Consider the following 18680-nt stretch of genomic DNA (forward strand, 5'->3'; position numbering starts at 1 on the left):
AAACCCCCACTGTCCACAGGACTGACTAAAGCTCCAAGAGGGAGGACTTTGCCCAAAGTCGAGTAACTAACTTGAGAGGTTAGGTCCAAGCTTCCTCCGTCCAGGACGTGTTCCAACCACTGGCTACTCCCCACGCTCTCCGCTTCCACCACCACCACAGCCAACTGCCTGGACTGCAGTTTTAGACATTGCATTCACTGTCCTCTGCCAGAAGAGATGGAGAAGGAAATGGCACCCCACTCCAGTAGTCTCGCCTGGAGAATCCCATGGACAGAGGAGCCTGGCAGGCTACAGTCCATGGGGTTGCAAGAGTCAGACATGACTTAGCGACTAAACCACCACCACCAGAAGAGATGGTTAAAAAAAAACAAAACAAGAAGGGTCGAGTCAAGTCTCTCCTAGTAAGAAAGCAGGGTAACTAACAGAAGAAAGAAAAAAGACAGTTCAAGAAATGGCAACTTGCTCATCATTTATATACAGCTTTATTTGCAATTCTTTGGAACCACCGAGAACCATCAACAAGTACACGTGTTGCCTCTGGGGACAGCACTGGGCTCCGGAGGCTCCTCAGGGAGGTGACAGAGGTGGGCGTGGGCAGGCGTGCTCACACCCAGTGCTGAGCTGCACCCAGGGCCGTGCTGAAGGTCCTCAGGGCCCGATGGGTGCCCCGTGCAGCCAAGAGGAGTGAGCCGGCTTCAGCCTCATGGCCGGCCTCCCACAGTTGCCGGGCCAGCTCCTCAGGGTCCCAGCGCCCATGCTGGGGGCTGGCCAGCAGGTGCTTGATGAGACGTGGGTAGAAGGGAGTGGAGAGGCACTTCACCAAGAGCTTGGTGTCCAGGAGCAGGGAAAGAAGTTCCTGGTCACAGTTTGAATCATTCACCTTCGAGAAAAAAGACGGGTGGACGTCAGAGTGGCGTGGCTGACCCCCTCACCAGCAGACAAAGCCCTCCCCGCTGGTTTGCGATGTGTTGCCTTTCTGCTTCTGCCAGCAGAGTCTGCTCTACCCTGGTGAGAAGGGCCTACTTTGAAAAGAAACCCAGGCCACAAGCATCTCTGAGATTGCACCCATGAGATGACAGGCCTGGTTTCCTTTTCACATAAGACACGGCCATGAACCAAGAGCGGCTCCCCCTGGAATCACTGACGGCTACCACGCCGCGTGTCAGAAACTGTACCACACACCAGACACATCGTCCTTCATTGAGTCCCCCCGAAGCTCAACCCTGTAAAGGACGCACTTTTTACAGATTAGGATATTGATGGACAAGAATTTTGCTTAATGTCGTGGTCAGTAAACTGCGGAGCGAGAATCTGAATTTAGGTCAGTCTGGACTTCAAAGCCTGAAGTTTTTAATAAGCACATTTACCATTTCATTTGTGCCTCACCACAGTCCATGTTCTTTAACCTCAACCCTCTCCTTTATGTAGATCCCTGTGAAAACAATCCCAGGAAAACCTCTTTTTCTGCTCCATTGAGAAGGTATATCCGTCAGCCCCAATGGTTTAAATAGGATAACCGACAGGAGGTATTTAAAAGCTACTCTTGCTTAAGCCTCTCGGACGCTTAAAACCAAACTCACCTTTTTCTTTCTTTTTTCTTTAAACAAATTTTCTGCGCTCTTTTCGTAGCATAGTCTCTGTATTTTTTTCCCTGGTCTTCTTGGTCTATGTATGGCTCTCCATGACTTTCATACTTAGCTTATATTTTTCTTTTATATTACCGCCATGTTTTCGTAAGGAATCAAGTCAACACTAATCAAAGATCAAAATTCAGGGCTTCTCATTTACACTAAAAAAAAACAGCTTCACACAGGGAACTCTGTTCAGTGTTAAGTGGCAGCTTGGATGGGAGAGGAGTTGGGGGCGGCTGGATACATGTGCGTGTGTGGCTGAGTTCCTCTGCTGCCCACCTGAAACTATTACCAACAGTGTTAACTGGCTATACTCCAGTACAAAATAAACATTTTTAAAAAACAGCTTCAAAGACAGCTTCAAATTCATGTCACTGTGTACTCTTAATAGTTTTGGTTGTAGGAACTGTGGAGATAATGTGGCATTTCAAAGCCAGTTTTCTCCTGTTTAGACCAACTCTCTTATGTAGCTCAACACCATGGACTTGTGCTGCGTGCTCCCTGACAATGAGGCAAGGCTGCTGAAGATGAGGTCAGAGGTGTCTACTGGCTGGAAGGATGAGAGTAACAGAAATCCTGAGAATAAGAGTTTGCCCACTAGCAGATGGCACCCATCTTAGCCCCTGTGATCCTTCTAGTGAAGGTGAAAGTCACTCAGTCGTGTCCGACTCTTTGTGACCCCATGAACTATACAGTCCATGGAGTTCTCCAAGCCCCACATAAATGTCAGTTCCAGTGTCGCCTTCTGGGTTACGTCTCCCCTACATCCGATCCAAGCCGCTCCCCGCTCCCTCCATACTCCAGACGCCGCACACACCCCTCTTCCCTCTTGGGGCTGGGCTATAGTGACCGGTCCGTCCGTCTCCCCTGCTGCACTGGGAGCTTCTACAGGGCACAGAGGCTTTTACCCGTCTTTCAGTTCAGCATCCAGTGTAATCAACCTGTGCTGAACGGCTGGCCGAGCCCCTGCCACTGAAGCCTGTCACATTTTTGTGAAGTGCACGTGTACACGGCAGGAGGAGACTCTGGCCTCAGCACTGAGAGTCTGGCAAAGCCTGGGCTTCCCTTCTTCAGCCTCTCCCTTCCATCAACACTTACACTCCACTCGCTCACCTCGGACTCCGAAAGACAGAAGGGGAACTCAATTTTGCATCTTTTGTTTGTTTGTCTTTTCAGAGGTGGTAGCAAAAGCAGCTGGGACAAGACTAGTGTATCTGCTGAAGGGAGCACAAGAGGCTTCCACCCACCACCTGAGGGCTGTTTATGAGCTCTGTGTGTTTCCTTTCCCTCTCTTTCTTGCTTCATAAGTGGGAAATCGGGACCCGAATCCCATCACCATGCCAGCTGCATCCTGAGACCCCTCCACATGCTGCTGAGTGAGGCACCTTCTCTCTAAGCCTCACAACATCTCTTTAAGACGGCTCCGATCTCACCCGACAGATGCACACACTAGGGCTCAGCGAGGTCACAGTCAGGCATCACGTGTCATGTGGTGGGTCCGTGGTGAGCTGGACCAGAAGCCCTCCTCTCTGATGGGTTCACGGGTTACCGTGTGTCCCCCTCCCCCTCCCAGGCCACGAGCTCCCCCAGAGCAGGGATGCTGTCTCCTCTGTGGACCCCGCAGCCCCCGCCTACCCCGCCTAGAACAGCGTGGGCCTTGTGGCAGGAACTCAGCAGGATTTGTGGAACGAATGTGTGAATGGGTGAGTAACCCCAAAGCTCACATGCTTTCATTGCACTCCGCTGCCTCCAAACACACTCGTGCAAGCACACACTCGCACACACACATGTGAGCGGGCAGCTGACTCACTGTGAGTGCTGTTATTTTGATTCACCCTTAAAAATAAAGAAGCCTCCCACCTAACCGCCCAGGAGGAAGCACAGCGTGTGCCAGGATGCTACAGGCAAATGTTTTTGATAAAAACACATGGATAAAAGGCTCAAGTCCAAACAGTGCAGGCTGATACTTTCTGTGCTGCCCTGAGTAAGTCTTCAAGGCTAGGACACCTTTATTATTCTTTCTGTTGACTCACGAACCCTCCCTTTGTGGGCCTGAAATTCAGGCTCCTATAAAGGGAATGATGGATTTTTCCAGCTCGAAGGAGAGACAGGGGTTTTGTCAACGCCGGCGGCTGCTGCCCCTCTGACCCCCTCTCTTCTGTCTGCTTCTCTCCAGCATGAGGACATCCTGAAAACTGGACTGTCCCACTTGATGTGCCCTGGGGATAGCTGCCCTGTCCCAGGGCAGGGTGGGAGCTGGGGCACAGTGGGTGTCCACTCCCCAACCCCAAAAGCTCTCTATCTACAATCCTGGATGAGAAAACGTATGGCTGAAGTCATGGCCGTGAACTCGGATGTTCCGCCTTTGGCCCTTGCGTGCTCAGAGGTTCCCTAAAGAGAGGCAGAGACTACTGACCTCCTGTGAGCCGGGGTGGTGGCCAGGGGAAGGTAAGGGGGAGATTCTGACTTGGCTTCTCATAAACAAATGCTGGAGAAACAAAGTGGCTGATGCTATTTCCTTTCTTTGACTTTCTCCCCGATTCTGGCTCTTTGTAGGATGTATGCATGGCCAGAGTATCCTTGATAAATGTCATGTGCAAGGAAAAGACCGCGCAGATGTTTATTTACACATGTGGGCCAAAACAGAGAACAAAAGAATAAAGAAAGAGACGGCTTTTCGAAGGACCCATTCCAACACCCACATTTTAAACAAGAGGAGCCTGAGGGGCAGAGAAGGAAAGCGTTACCCAAGGTCACCGGCAGTCAAGACGGGCTCCTCTCCACACACCAAGCCTCCTGCCTTGGGGGCACCGAGGCCAGCCTGGCTCCTTCCTCTCAGTACAGTAGAGTTCCCAGCATCACTGCCACATGTCAGAGCTGCTACATTAATTTGTCAGGCCTTAACTTGTCTTCATTTTCCTTGTTTGTGACCAAATTCCAACTTATGGCACTAAAAATCTGGTGGTACCTACCCACAGAAGCCTGGTACTGTCTTACCAGTTAGAACTGCTCTTCTAACCTATTTTTCTTTTTGAAATGAAAAGAAAAAGCTGGAAACTGTCTTAAAACACAAAAAGAAGTCTTCTATATCAGGATCACCTCAAGAACACGACTTTATCTACCTTTTCTCTCCACTGATTATCCACATGCTGATATATTTGTCCAGTCAAGTCATGTGATATTTGTATCCTACTTTTCTCATATGTTGAGAATTATTAAAAAATATTTCATAGTTTTCATTCTAAAAAAATTTAATGGCTACAATATAGTCTATTGAACAAGTTATTTAGCTTCTTCTACTATACATCAGTTCAGTTCAATCACCCAGTCGTGTCTGACTCTTTGAGACCCCACGGACTTCAGCACGCCAGGCCTCCCTGTCCATCACCAACTTCCAGAACTTACTCAAACTCATGTCCATTGAGTCGGTGATGCCATCCAACAATCTCATCCTCTATCGTTCCCTTCTCCTCCCACCTTCAATCTTTCCCAGCATCAGGGTCTTTTCCAAGGAGTCAGTTCTTCGCATCAGGTGGCCCAAAGTATTGGAGCTTCAGCTTCACCATCAGTCCTTCCAATGAGTATTCAGGACTGATTTCCTTTAGTTGCCTGACATTATGAAACACTAAAAATGAATGATTTTTGCACATATACTCTCTTTATTTGAATTATCTCCTTGGTGGTTTAGTCACTAAGTCATGTTCAACTCTTTGCCACCCCTTGGACTGTAGCCTACCAGGCTCCTCTGTCCATAGGATCTTCCAGGCAAGAATACTGGAGTGGGTTGCCATTTCCGTCTTCAGGGGATCTTTCCAATCCAGGGATTGAAACCGGGTCTCCTGGACTGCAGGAAGATTCTTTACCGACTGAGCAGTCAAGGAAGCCCCTTAGGATACTTTATTAGGAGCAGTATGGCTGGGGTCTTATGGGATGAACATGTTGTTGCTGTTCAGTCACTAAGTTGTGTCCGACTTTGTGACTCCATGAACTGCAGCACGCCAGGCTTCCCTGTCCTCCACTGTCTCCTGGAGTTTGCTCAAACTCATGTCCATTGAGTTGGTGATGCCATCCAATCATCTCTATCTCCCCTCAAACTCATGTGTTGTGGTCCTAACCTCCAAGACATCAGGACATGACTGCATTTGGAGACGAGGCCTTTACAGAGGTAAATAAGGTCAACGAGCCATCTGCATCATGGGGATGAATCCTAGTCCAATCTGATTGGTATCTTTATAAGAAGAGAAGAGGACAGACACGCAAGCCGAGAGGAAGGCATGTGAGGACGCAGGGAGAAGGCAGCATCTGCAAGCCACAGAGAGAGGCCTCAGAATAAATCAATCCCGCCAGCTCCTGAGATCTCAGACGCTGCGCCTCCAGCATTGTGAGAAAACACATTTCTAATATTTAAAGGTTGTCTGCCCTGTGGCACTTTGTTATGGCAGCCCAAGCAGACCATGACACGGGGCAAAGCACCCACAACATCTCCTGGCTGCAGGTACAAGAGGAAAGCAGTGACATGGTGATGTGGACCGTCCAGCACGCAGTGCTGCCATCAGGGGAGGAGGTGCCAGCTTCACTGTAAACTTCCCAGCTCTGGATGTTATTACTTTGAAAAGAAAATTACTTTGCTAATTTAGGAGATATGTATCGGTATCTCAAAGATGCTTTCATTTGAATTTGTTTATTAGCAAGAATGAATTTTCCCCATACATTTCCTGTCATTTTTATTTTTTCCTATGGGAAAGGTCAAATCTTTTACTCATTTATTGGAATTTCAACATCACTGTACACATGTGAAGAATTCTTTTGTAACTTAAACATTAACCTTGATTTGAGTTTTAACAGACATTCTAATCTACTGTTTGCAATTCTATTTGGTTATTTGTAGTCTTGTAGGAGTTTTACACTTGTATATTATCAGGAAAGGATGTGTTCCTTTATGACTCTTTTCCTATTGGTTTAAAGCTTGGAAGTTATACTTCCTGGAAGGATATGGTATGTGTGTATGTGTATGTCTGTGTTTTTATATATATATATATATATATATATATATATATGAAATTTTCTGATTTAAAAAATATCTAATTTTTTAATTGATCAGGAATCACTTTGGTATATGGTCTGGGGAGAATCACACATCCCTGACATTGGCTTGATTGATGCTTTTAGGGCTTGGGGAAGAAAATATATTTTGTCAGTTCTGGAGTCAGTTGGATGTTTGAAATAAATATGAGAGAAGCCCAGGAGGATTAGCTGATTTAATTCCTCTGATCAAATAGCTTTGAATGGGAGTGAGAAGGAGCTGTCTTGTGAAAAGAAGGCAGAGAGGCTTCTGGGTTAGAGACCAATTTCCAATCCTGGATTTTTAGCTAAGTAGATGTGTGACCTTGTTGAGGACAATCTCTCAGAGCCCCAGTTTCCACATGTGAAATACAGACAACAGACAGGGGTAGAGATAATCTATGTGTTTAAGTGCCTAGCACAATGCCTGGTGTAGAGTTTAAGTTCAGAAAATGGCTGGAGTTATTACAGTCACACAAGTCAGGAATAAAGCACAGGAGAAGGGCTTACATACTTCACGAAATAAGTAAAAGGCTTGTCTTCTCTATCAGTGAATTTTTTTTTTTTTGGTTGGTGATTAATTTTTGAGACTAAAAGAAACTTTGCTGATCTTGGGGGGGGAAAAATCTATTAAAGCATAAAGCACTACTGTCTTCCAAGCCATTAAAATGTTATCTGCTTAATTCCTGTTTCAACAATAGGTAATGAACCTTCTCTGAATTAAATCTTTGATTTTATGGATCTATACGAAGCTAAGAGTAATTACAGTAATGAGGGAAGCTGAAATCCCAGTAGCATAATGCATGCAGGACCTCATTTCAATTACTTTAAAGAAGATTATTTGATATAATTTCCCTGTTTACTTCAGGAAAGAACACTATTACTAGCAAGAGTTATTAAATATATCAACTGAAAGTACAGAAAAATAAAAGGGCAACACGAGTATATTCCTAGAATAAGAAAAATGCCCGCAAATAAATTTTTGTTTTCTGTATTGACTTGCAGGCCATTCAGACTTCGTTTCTTGGAATACCCTCAGCCCCACTCCTGGCCTGGGATGAGCAGTGTGCCTCTTCTGAAGCCAAAATCCAGACAGTCCTCTGACTTAGGATCTGACAGCGGGAGAGAACCTTTGAGGATGATCCAAGCTTGGTCACTTCAGTGACCCATTCTGCGGCCCTGAGTTTGGCCCGTTCCACACTTTTACACTTGCCCCCTTTTCATCCTCCTTAGTTCCTTGTGTTACTGTTTCATATGTCAGTGTCCCCTTGACACAATTCCTCTACACAGAGGGATGATATTTCATCTTTACAAATGTCCTACCCATTCCTCACTCCCGCACACTGTATCAGGCAGTGCACAATGGGTACTTTATACGTCTGGTTGCACCAAGTCGGTCAGCCACCCCTCAGAGCTGTCTAGAAACCTCACAGGTTAACCCATAGGGAGTGAGCTGCCTGTCGCTAGAGGCAACCAGCTGAGAATACTGGGAGATACGCAGTAGCAGAGCTTCCTTCATCAAGAAGACTAACCACCAGCTGAGAATGAAGGATGACGGGTGAAAGTAACATGTTTGGATTATGTTCGGGTAAGAAATAAGTAGATATATGCCCGAAATTCTGAGACTAAAAGAGGCGAAAGAACAGTGATTGTAAAAGAGACTGGTTTAACATCAACTGGCATCTGTAAGATATACAGGAAATCAGTTGCTTGATTCTTCTCCACATGACTGGATCGCTTCAGCCTAACTTGGTTTGGATATGCTTAGAAGAAGACCATTGACGTTAGGGCCAAAGCCCAAGAAGGATTTTGTGGACCAAAGTCCAAACAGAGTAGTCCAGAGCCCAGCCCAAGGTCCTTGTTCTCACTGCATGCCGAGGTCGGGAGGGCCGTGTGTGCCCCTGACTTCAGCAGAGAAGGAAACATCGTGGGAGCATGATGGTAGCACGGATGCTCACCAGGGAGGGCCTTGGTGGAAATCTGGATTGAATTAAAGGGGGAACGAAGGAAGCAAGGCTTCATGGTTTTATACACAGTTGGCCCTTAAACAACGTGAGTTTGAACGGCCCTGGGCCACTTACGTGGGATTTTTTTTTTTTTTTCAGTAGGAAACATTACATCACTGCCTGGATGTTACATCAGTCCCTGGATGGTGGAAACCACGGATGCAGAGGAATCTTGAGATGGAGGGCCAAGTCTAACTAATACCTAGATTAACCCTTGTGCTGTCCAAGGGCTGACTGTAAATATGTTAACCCACGCCTGCTTTCCTGAGAACCTTTAAAGCTCTCCCTCCAACCGAGACACTGGTCACTGTGGGTGATGTCTGGTGCCTTCGCAGCAAAATCACAGGGATAAGAATCACATTTATTAAAAACATGAAGGACTGCGATATGAAAACAACTCCACTGGGCAGGACTGAGGGCCATGCACTCAAAGGATCCTTCATTCTGGAGGTGCTCTTTTGTGAGGGTTTTAAACATGACACAAGGCACCCAGGACTGGTCAGCTCCCACCCTAGTCGGGCTCCATCAGGGCCTAGTGACTTGGGGAATTTGAAAGAGGAAGCGCTGTACCAGGCAAGCTGTCAGACCAGCTCTGTACTACTGTTTTCAGTGCTGATATTATATGGTTCAAGATGCTTCAGAGAGTCCACTTCTCTACAGAGATAACCTTTTTCCAATACAAGAGTCTACCAGTTAGGTCAAAAGCAGCAGTATGATTAAACACAGGTGCTGAATGCTGGATTTAAGGCTTCAGTTTCAGCTCTGGCTGCTTGCTGGCTGTATGACCCCTGAGTTTCAGTGTTTTCATCTGTGAAACCAGAATGGTATCTTCCCAGAGGATTATTAAAAAGGGGAAGTGAGGAAGGGCCTTTAATAACATCCAGCACAGTTGGTACTGGAAGACAGCTATTACTAGCATCAGGGAGAAACACTTAATTAGGTGCCAAAGGTCCTACACACTTCCATGAATGATTCTTTTAATAGGTACGTGGTCCAGGCCAGTCCCTGCGATGTGAGGTGGGGACAGAGGTACGAGCAGCCCTGAAGAGGAGGAAGCAGTAAGGCCACTGTTAAGTGTGGAATTATGAATTGGAAGATGTTGTAGTCCACGGAGCTATTATAAACACAGACCTGCTTACTTTGATGAAATGAGTCAAGAGACTTCCACCCAGTAGAAAATATCCCCGAGAGGAGATTTAAACACATCATCACGGCATATCCTTCTTGGAGAAAAAAGGTTTGGAAGGTAAGCTCTAAATCTCACTGAGGCTGATGGAGTGGGTGATTTGACAGTATGGACCACACCAGGGTTTTAATTATTCACCAATGATATAATCCTAAGAAGGTCTTTCTATTTCTGGCCCAGGGTAAGAGGCTGTTGGCCATTGGTAAGAAGGACATGCCAAACACCAGAGGTTTGCAATTTCAGAAAAGCTTAGGGAAGTGAACACCGCTATTGGAGGAGAAACCCCCCCGTCTCTGGCATCAGCATTTAAGCATCATCCTTTGAAACATAAACCCCTATGAAGCTGTCAGTATATTATGACCAATACACACTATCAGCAAGTGGGGGGAGGGGTGCATTTTTTCTCCTGGATCCATGCACTGTGCAAGAATGACTGACACCCATCAGAGGAGTTTCTCTGAAAACAATTTTTTTTTTTCCTTTTAGTAACAACAGAAACTATTGCCAACAACCATTAAGGGAGAAACAAGTTACTGATGAACTCAGAGTCGCCCACTAATGGGCAGAGTGAATAGCAAAATAAACACAAAAGAAGAAAACCAGTATCTTTCACGTTGTATTTTTCACTACAAAACCAAGTATGATGTAAAATAGCTTGACAGGAGCCCTGCAAAAAGGCCCAATGAAACTCTTCCCTTAGAAAAGGGTAACATGACTTTTCAATGGTGCTGGGAGAGCAATGATAAATCACAGTAATTTCTCTTCATGTATATCATATTCTTGAAACAGCAAAATTACAGAGATGGAGAAAAGATGAGCAGCCTTCACTGTGGTCACATGAATGTCCATGTGACAATACTGCACAAAACTTTACACATGGACACACACAGACACACACAAGGGCACTTAAAACTGTGGAATCTGCATAAGGTCCAGAGATCGTACCTCTGCTAATGTCCTGGTTATAAGGATACTAAAGTCACGTAAGATCAGCCCTGGGATTTCTTTGGAAGGAATGATGCTAAAGCTGAAGCTCCAGTACTTTGGCCACCTCATGCGAAGAGTTGACTCATTGGAAAAGACTCTGATGCTGGGAGGGATTGGGGGCAGGAGGAGAAGGGGATGACAGAGGATGAGACGGCTGGATGGCATCACCGACTTGATGGACGTGCGTCTCAGTGAACTCCGGGAGTTGGTGATGGACAGCCTGGCATGCTGCAATTCATGGGGTCACAAAGAGTTGGACACGACTGAGCAACTGAACTGACTGACTGAATGTGAGCTTAAAATTATCTCAAAACAAAAGTTAAAAAACGTTTAAAAATTGGAAAAATCACTTTAGTTCCTCGGGGATGCGAAATATTCCGTGAACACATGTGAAGGTCACAGATGGGCCAGCCTAACATGAGTGCTCATCTTAGTGCAGAGAAGTTACAAGTCAGTGTCATTACTGAATTCCCAGAAGGGTCTCAGTGGTAGGAAACAGACTCGCCTCAGCAATTTACACCTCTGGCTTTGATTTCTGTACCTGAAGGCCACAGGGGTTTCGGATGTTTTCATCACAACCTTGGCTGAACCAGCCACAGTCAAAATGATTCAAGATCCAGAGTTTTAGCACAAGACTGCATATCAAATGTGCAGATAAAGTGTTACAAAGGCAAACTAGTACCATTTATAAATGACTTGGGTGTTGGCAACATCCCCGTCAGTTTCTTATTTTGATAGTATGTGTGTGTCGGGGGGCGGTGAGGCAGTCAGCAGGGCTGGTTCAGTTAGGGAGCTCCCCTTCTAGTTGCAGTTCTGACTGATGCATTTGTGATCAAGAATCTTTACAATGAAAACCGATCTGTACTCCTAGGGAATTCATGAGGGCATCAGGAACGCTCTACACAGCATGAACAGGGAACAGCAATGTTTAATATATTACTGTTTTATTCTCAAAGGTGCCCACGGCAAGTTCCATTGGAAATACTTGAGTAGAGATATGAATACTGTGTACAAGGTGGTGATGGAAGAAAAACACTGACAGCACGCAGTTGATTTTCTCTAGCTCTCCCTTCTTCCTGATGTCTTGGATCTCCAATAAAAAATCAGCTAAGAAAAAAAATCTTACTGCAGCTCTCAGTTTCTTGCAAATCCCAGTATTATGCAACTTTTATTTTAGCACAGAGAGGCACTGCTAGACAAGTCCCCTCAATTTCATACTTCAGCCTAGTTTCCAGAAAGGCCCCTATTATGCTCAATTATCAATGATAATGAAAGGCATAAAATCTATACAGAAACTTTATTTTGAAAATATGAATAAAGGCACGACAGTTTTCTTATCTTGTTCATTATGACTATTTCCAAAGGCAATTACGTCCTGCTTTCTGCAACCCCTGTCATTAACAAAGCTATAAATCCAAGACATCTTTTCATCTATCTCGTCACTGCACCTTTGCCCTAGGATTCACCTACCTTCTCTGGTCCCTAGAAGATATCCTCTTACACTGTTGTTAAAGCACACACATATACACTTCAGATGAAAGAGTGAGCGTCCCATAGAAGGATCATACAATGCAAATTCATTGTATGAAATGAAACACAACTCTGAGCACCTAATGTGTAAAATTTAAAAAGGGAAGTGCAAGTTTCTTCCTTAAAAACATTATCTTCATGATAATAAGGCAGCCAGCCTGCAGGGAGAACTCTCTTGCCTCAGCACTGGCTCCCATTTCTACAAGCCAGGATGGGCTTCAGTGTCGGTGTCAGCTGCCGGAGGAAACTCAAGCTTGAGATTTCTGCTGGTGCCATTAACAGGACTCTTTCTCCCCTTTAATTAGTACATAACCAAACACATGCAGGCACAGAAAATCCGCCTGATGTCAGGAGCTCCTCGTCCCAGATTTCAAGTGGCAAGACTAGTCCTCTAGTGCCAGGAGGCTCTGGAATTTTCTTAAAGAGACTCGATACTCTGCTTCTCTAGAGAAAATGCATCCTGATCCGAATTTGCATTCTTGGCACTAGATACACTCTGTGGTGCACAGGAGGAGCTTAGAAAATGTTTTGTCAACAAATATCTACTGCAAACCACAAATACCTACTGTAGACAAACAAACAGCTATTGTGGTCAGAGTGTAAGTAAAACCGTCCTGAGTAAATCACCATTGTTACTGATGAGAACCGCAATACCAATGCATGTCTCTGCAAAGCAAGAATGAGTGAATTCGGTGGGGAGTACCTTAGCGATGGCGGTGATGTGGTCCAAGGCCATGGTGTGCAGACGTTCGTCCGGGCTCTCCAGGAGAAGCTTCAGGGACGGGAGCAGCAGGGCCTGACCAAGCAGGAGCGAGCACAGCTCCTTCACCCCCTGGAACCACAAGGGCGACTTTGTGAGTGAGAAGGAAAGGGAATGCATCACAGCCCCGGCACGATTCTGGAGGCGGGGTGTGTGTGTGTGGGTGTGTGGGTGTGTGGGTGTGTGTGTGTGTGTGTGTGTGTGTGTGTGACTATGCAAAAGACACACAGAGGACCATCCTGATGTAGGGTTTGGTACCTGCTTCACTCGATTCACAATCTTAATTGATAAAATCTTTCTGGTATCACATATTCATCTATAATACTGCTATTTTAATGGCTGCATAGGATCCCACTGGATGGTTAGAGGGCTGGAATTTATTTTTCTGAACTCTCAGAGACCTAGTTTCCTCCCAAGTAAAATGGAGGTAACTGTATCTACTATTTTGTGTTTTGCGTGTGTGTGAGAATAAGTGTTAGTGAATAATGATGCTCAATGCTCAGCATATACTAGATGCTTAACAACAAAAACTATCATTGATTGTTAATATTATCCCAAAGATCTAGTTATAATTTAGTATAACAAAGGAAATCGGCAATTTAAACATTTTAAAACCTGTTCATGGTCAACGTCAAGACTTCTCAGGTGACATGAGTCGTAAAACATCTGCCTGCCAATGCAGGAGACACAAGAGACTCGGGTTAAACCCCTGGGTCAGGAAAACCCCCTGGAGTAGAAAGTGGCAACCACTCCAGTATTCTTGCTGGGAAATCCCATGGACAGAGGAGCCTGGCGGGCTACAGTCCATGGGCCTGCAAAGAGTCAGAAACGACTGAGCAACTGAACTGAGAGTTAATGTCAAGGTGAACTGAATGCTTGACATACTCAAGATGTTCCTTCTTCATGAAAACTATCTGTGGTCCAGAAAAATGAAAATGTATTCAGATCGCCACAGATGTACTTTAATTTCAGCTTTACAGCTGAAATTTAATTTTAGTTTACTGCTCTTTTTCATGCTGGCTGAATCTGTCATCAGAGAGCAGCCTTTTCTATTAGATAAATGTAATAATGCTTCACAACAAAAGTATAAAAGTATAGAAAATAAATTTTCAAGCTATTCCTCCCTGCCCAGTTACATGTTCCCTTGGTGTCCTGATTTTAGCTGTGAAGAACGGAACACTTGGATCAAGACCAGACAATGAGTGCGACCTCGTTACATAAAGCAAGGGTTGTTTTTGAAAGAACACAGAATCACTGCCCTGTGCAGGACTGATGATCCTGCTACTCTTGTGCTACGCGCCAACAGTAGCATATCAGAGAAGAAAAACTTACATTCATGGTATTGTCCTAAGTATTTTAGGTTATTATAAAGAGTGGATAAAATAAGGCTGACATAACGAAGCTCCTATTTAAAGTCTGGGGTAAAGGTCTCTTTGGAATTCCATTCACGATCTTTCTTCAGTGTGCACCCCGCAGGCCACTGCTGGAAACCAGACTAGAAGACTGTGCCACACAAGATCAATACTGGCAGGGAAACAGTTCTGCCAAACGCGGGCTTCAAACAAGGACTCCAATTCAGAAAAGAGCTCTGTGTGCCTTATGGCACACGCAACACACGCAGGGGTCTCACCCAGCATCTGGGCCAGAGAGAAACGTGGACGTTTAACCTGGGATGCCAAAACCTGCAAAAACCATTCGGGAAGATGAAACATAAACTCGGGTGTGTGGCAGTCCAGCCCAAACAGCACTGACCTGTTTCCTCTGCCCGCCTCCCTGGAACCACGGCTCCCTTCCCCCATCCTGCACAGTTCATGAAAGGCAGCGCCCAGGAAGGCTTCCTCCCATCCTGGGACACTCTGCATTCACGCTGTCCCACAGGGCAGCTGAGGACCATGTCGGGGCTTGTGAGCATCCGAGATGTGGCTAGTGCCACTGAGAAACTACACCTTTAATTTCATTTCATTTTGCTTAATTTAAACTTAATTTTAGTACCCACATGTGGCCTGTGGCTACCAGCAGGGAGCAGTGGGCTCTCACAGACCTCTGGGTGTTCGCACACGATGGATACAACCTCTGCTGTCTCTCTGTGTGATCAACTCTCAACTCATCCTTGGGTCTCAGTTTACACAGGCACAGGAAAACCCTATTTCCCATGGCAGCACCTCTGATGGCCCAGGTTTGCCATTCCTACATGCTGGCTCTACTTCGTCAGATATTTCCTACATTATCTGCCACCTTGTATTACTGTGGTCATTCATCTATCTGCCTCATTTGAGGGCAAGAAAGTTTTTCCTTCTCTGTATTCCAAACTTGCTTGCTATTTGAAAGAAATGTTAGTTGCTCAGTCGTGTTCAATTCTTTGCAACCTCACTGACTGTAGCCCACCGGGCTCCTCTGTCTATGGATTCTCCAGGCAAGACTAGTGGAGTGGGTAGCCAGTCGCTTCTTCAGGGCATCTTCCCAACCCAGGGACCAAACCTGGGTCTCCTGCATTGCAGGCAGATTCTTTACCATCTGAGCCACCAGGGAAGCCTCAAATTATCTGTATAACATCCCTCTCTTAACACTCATATTTGCTTATAAGTTATCAGAAATTGGTAAACAGGTTATTTTTCAGGAACTTGCAATATTCGGAATAAGCATATCACTAAGCTGATCTAAGCTTCAATGGAAACTTTATGGCAATCACCTTTAAATCCTGTTGTGCAGGCATAATGGCTAGTACCCCACAGTCAGATAAGGACACCCAGGAATGGAAGAATTCATTTTATGAGAGCTACTGAGTGTTTTTTTAATCTTAGTGAACAGTTACTGGCTAAATACTTTGTAATTAAGTACTATACTATACTCATCAGGCATTTTCCCCTGTGTTACAAGAGGACAGTTTATTAGGATGTTTACAAAGGGATTTAGAGCGCTACAGGAAAGGTGAAAGGAGCAAAGAGAACCACGGAACCCTTTGCAAGGCACTTTCACAGCTCAAGCTGTCTGGCCATCAGGACACAGAACAACAGCGAGAAGCCTTGAACGAAGAGGAGTAGCTGGGCAGGGCCCCAAGCCCGGCCAGAGTCCTGCAAGCCAGTCCCCACTGTGGACTGGGACTCGGGGGGATGCCCTGGGCCCTGTGGCTGATGGTTGTCAGAGGAGCGAGACTGGTCCACCGCGGTCCTTGACTCCTGCTGGCCCGGGGGGTGGATCTAGCACCTAAAGGTGTGCCAGGGCCCGCAGCAAGGGCCTGGAACACAAAGTGTGCCGGAATAGGGGTCATTGATTCTAAAAATCAAGCTCTTGACGTCATCAGAAGTGCCTCAACCGTGAGAGTGAACAATCACACTAAGAAGTAGAAGGGGGGTCGTCCAGGCGGCGGACGCCCATGCACCCAGCCAAGGCGTCTGCAACACTACTTCTCTCTGTGCTTCCACATGGACCCTCGGGAGCTGCCACAAATAGCTGTGATGGGGAATTTTAAATCTAAATGCCAAGAGCTTGTTTTATGCCAAGTTGCCAATTTCCTGTTCTACAGATCCCCCACTCCTGAGGATGGTTCATGTATTGCCATGGATACAAGCCGGGAAGGAGGATGCCTAACTTTCAAGACTGGGAGACTCGTGACCTGTCCAAGACAGTGACTTCTATCTTTCTGGTCATATTTGCCATCGGCACAACCACCAGGGCCATAAGTAAACAAGTACCATGAGCAGCAGCAGGCGGTCATGGAAAGTCATAAAGGAAAAAAAAAAAAAAACTCTACATATGGGAACTTGGTGGGAGGGATGGGAAACAGGGATGATGGAAAAAGTAAGCCCCTTTAAGTCCTGTCGGAGATAATTAGGCCATTGCGTTTAACACACCATGCACCAGAGCAGCCAAAGGTACTGGAGTAAAAGAAGAGTCATGGATACTTTTACTGTCACAGTGACATTAAATCTTACGGAAGTCTGAAATGAGACTAAGTGATTTCCAAAGGTGGGAAAATAAACAACACATCTCCATTTTGTCATCAGACTGTTCCTTCCTTTGTAACAATTTTAATTCACATTTCAGCACATTTAGTGATTAATACAAACAGAGGATTTGCAAAGTTCCTTCAATCATGGCATACTTAGGGGGGAAAAAAATCTATATACGTACCCAATTAAAAGACAGAGCAGCACAAGAAAAATGAAAGAAAAAAAAGGCACTGTGGCAAAAGAACTCTTGATAATGATGTTTCATCTCATCAAATTACATCAGAGGAGGGATAATGATGTGCTTCAAAGTGGGGCTCAGTACAGCACTTCACTCCTCACCCCAAAAGAACGATGGGCCTGTGGGAGGCAGGGGACTGCATGCTGAGGATGAAGAGAACAGACAGCCTCGGCTCACACTCCGCCCAGGATGAGACCTTGCAGAGCAGCGGAGTAAGAGCCCCCTCTGACGTCACGGGGTCTGCCCCTTGTTTCAGAGATGGGAAAATGGAGGTCCAGTGATCTGAAGTAATGCTTCCCTAACCTAGATTCAGTAGCACTGACAGCAGGACACTTCTGGCGTCTGGAGTCAACCTAACAGAGTGCGATCTTAGCTCATGTGAAGGCAAAGATGAAAAGCACGTTATTTACTCAGCCTGGTGGGGGTAACCAGCTGTGTTCAGTCCCCACTCTGCAGTCTGCTGAATCCTGCCTTGACGGAAACAGAGACGCTGCAGCCACGGTTCCCACTCTCCAGGTGCTCACAACACAGCAGAGCCGACCACCAGTCAAGAGGGTGTGGACACAAGGAAACCACAGGCTATCGGAGTAAGGGGGGCTGCTTTTTGGTGTTGGTACTTTAATTATTTAAAAGAATAATTTTGTCATTCTGGTGGGTGAAGACATCTTCAAACGGACTCAATATTTTAAATTCAATCAAAAAACACTTAGCCAGTCCTTCATTCAGAAAACAATTCATTAAGTGTGCATTCATAATGAGAACATTTTCCTTGCATGATTACAATGAAGACTCAAAGAATCATATTTACAATTCCATTTTCAAGTTTACCTCCTATGTGGTAAAAACTCAAAAATCAATTAATCAACTTAATACCATTATCCAGATGCTTAAATTTAATTTGTAGATTGCTCAAATAATATATTGCTGAGGCCAGATCCACGGCAGGGGCTGTAGCTAATATGTGCTTATTTTAGAATGTAAAATATATATTATAATATATAATATTATTAATATATTATAATAATGTATTATAATATTATAATATATATATTATAATGTATTATAATATATATACATCAATTAATCAACTTAATGCCATTATCCAGATGCTTAAATTTAATTTGTAGATTGCTCAAATAATATATTGCTGAGGCCAGATCCAATATATATATATATATTACATTCTAAAATAAGCACATATTAGCTACAGCCCCTGCCGTGGATCTGGCCTCAGCAATATATTATTTGAGCAATCTACAAATTAAATTTAAGCATCTGGATAATGGCATAGGGCTTCCCTGGTGGCTCAGAGGTAAAGAATCTGCCTGCAA

General features: G+C 45.2%; 1 protein-coding gene across 2 annotated transcripts in view; it reads right to left on the minus strand.

Moving 5' to 3' along the window:
* Positions 1-463: 463 nt before the first annotated feature.
* Positions 464-18680, minus strand: part of NBAS (NBAS subunit of NRZ tethering complex) — a 329480-nt gene continuing 311263 nt past the window's right edge. For both annotated transcript variants that reach the window (XM_005891040.3, XM_070379139.1), the window contains 2 exons: positions 13105-13233; positions 464-880 (listed from right to left, as the gene is read on the minus strand). In XM_005891040.3, the coding sequence (XP_005891102.2) occupies positions 605-880; positions 13105-13233 (405 nt within the window). In that variant the 3' untranslated portion in view covers positions 464-604. The remainder of the gene's footprint in view (positions 881-13104; positions 13234-18680) is intronic.

The sequence above is a fragment of the Bos mutus genome, chromosome 11 (genome assembly GCF_027580195.1).
Source record: "Bos mutus isolate GX-2022 chromosome 11, NWIPB_WYAK_1.1, whole genome shotgun sequence".
Lineage (NCBI taxonomy): Eukaryota > Metazoa > Chordata > Mammalia > Artiodactyla > Bovidae > Bos > Bos mutus.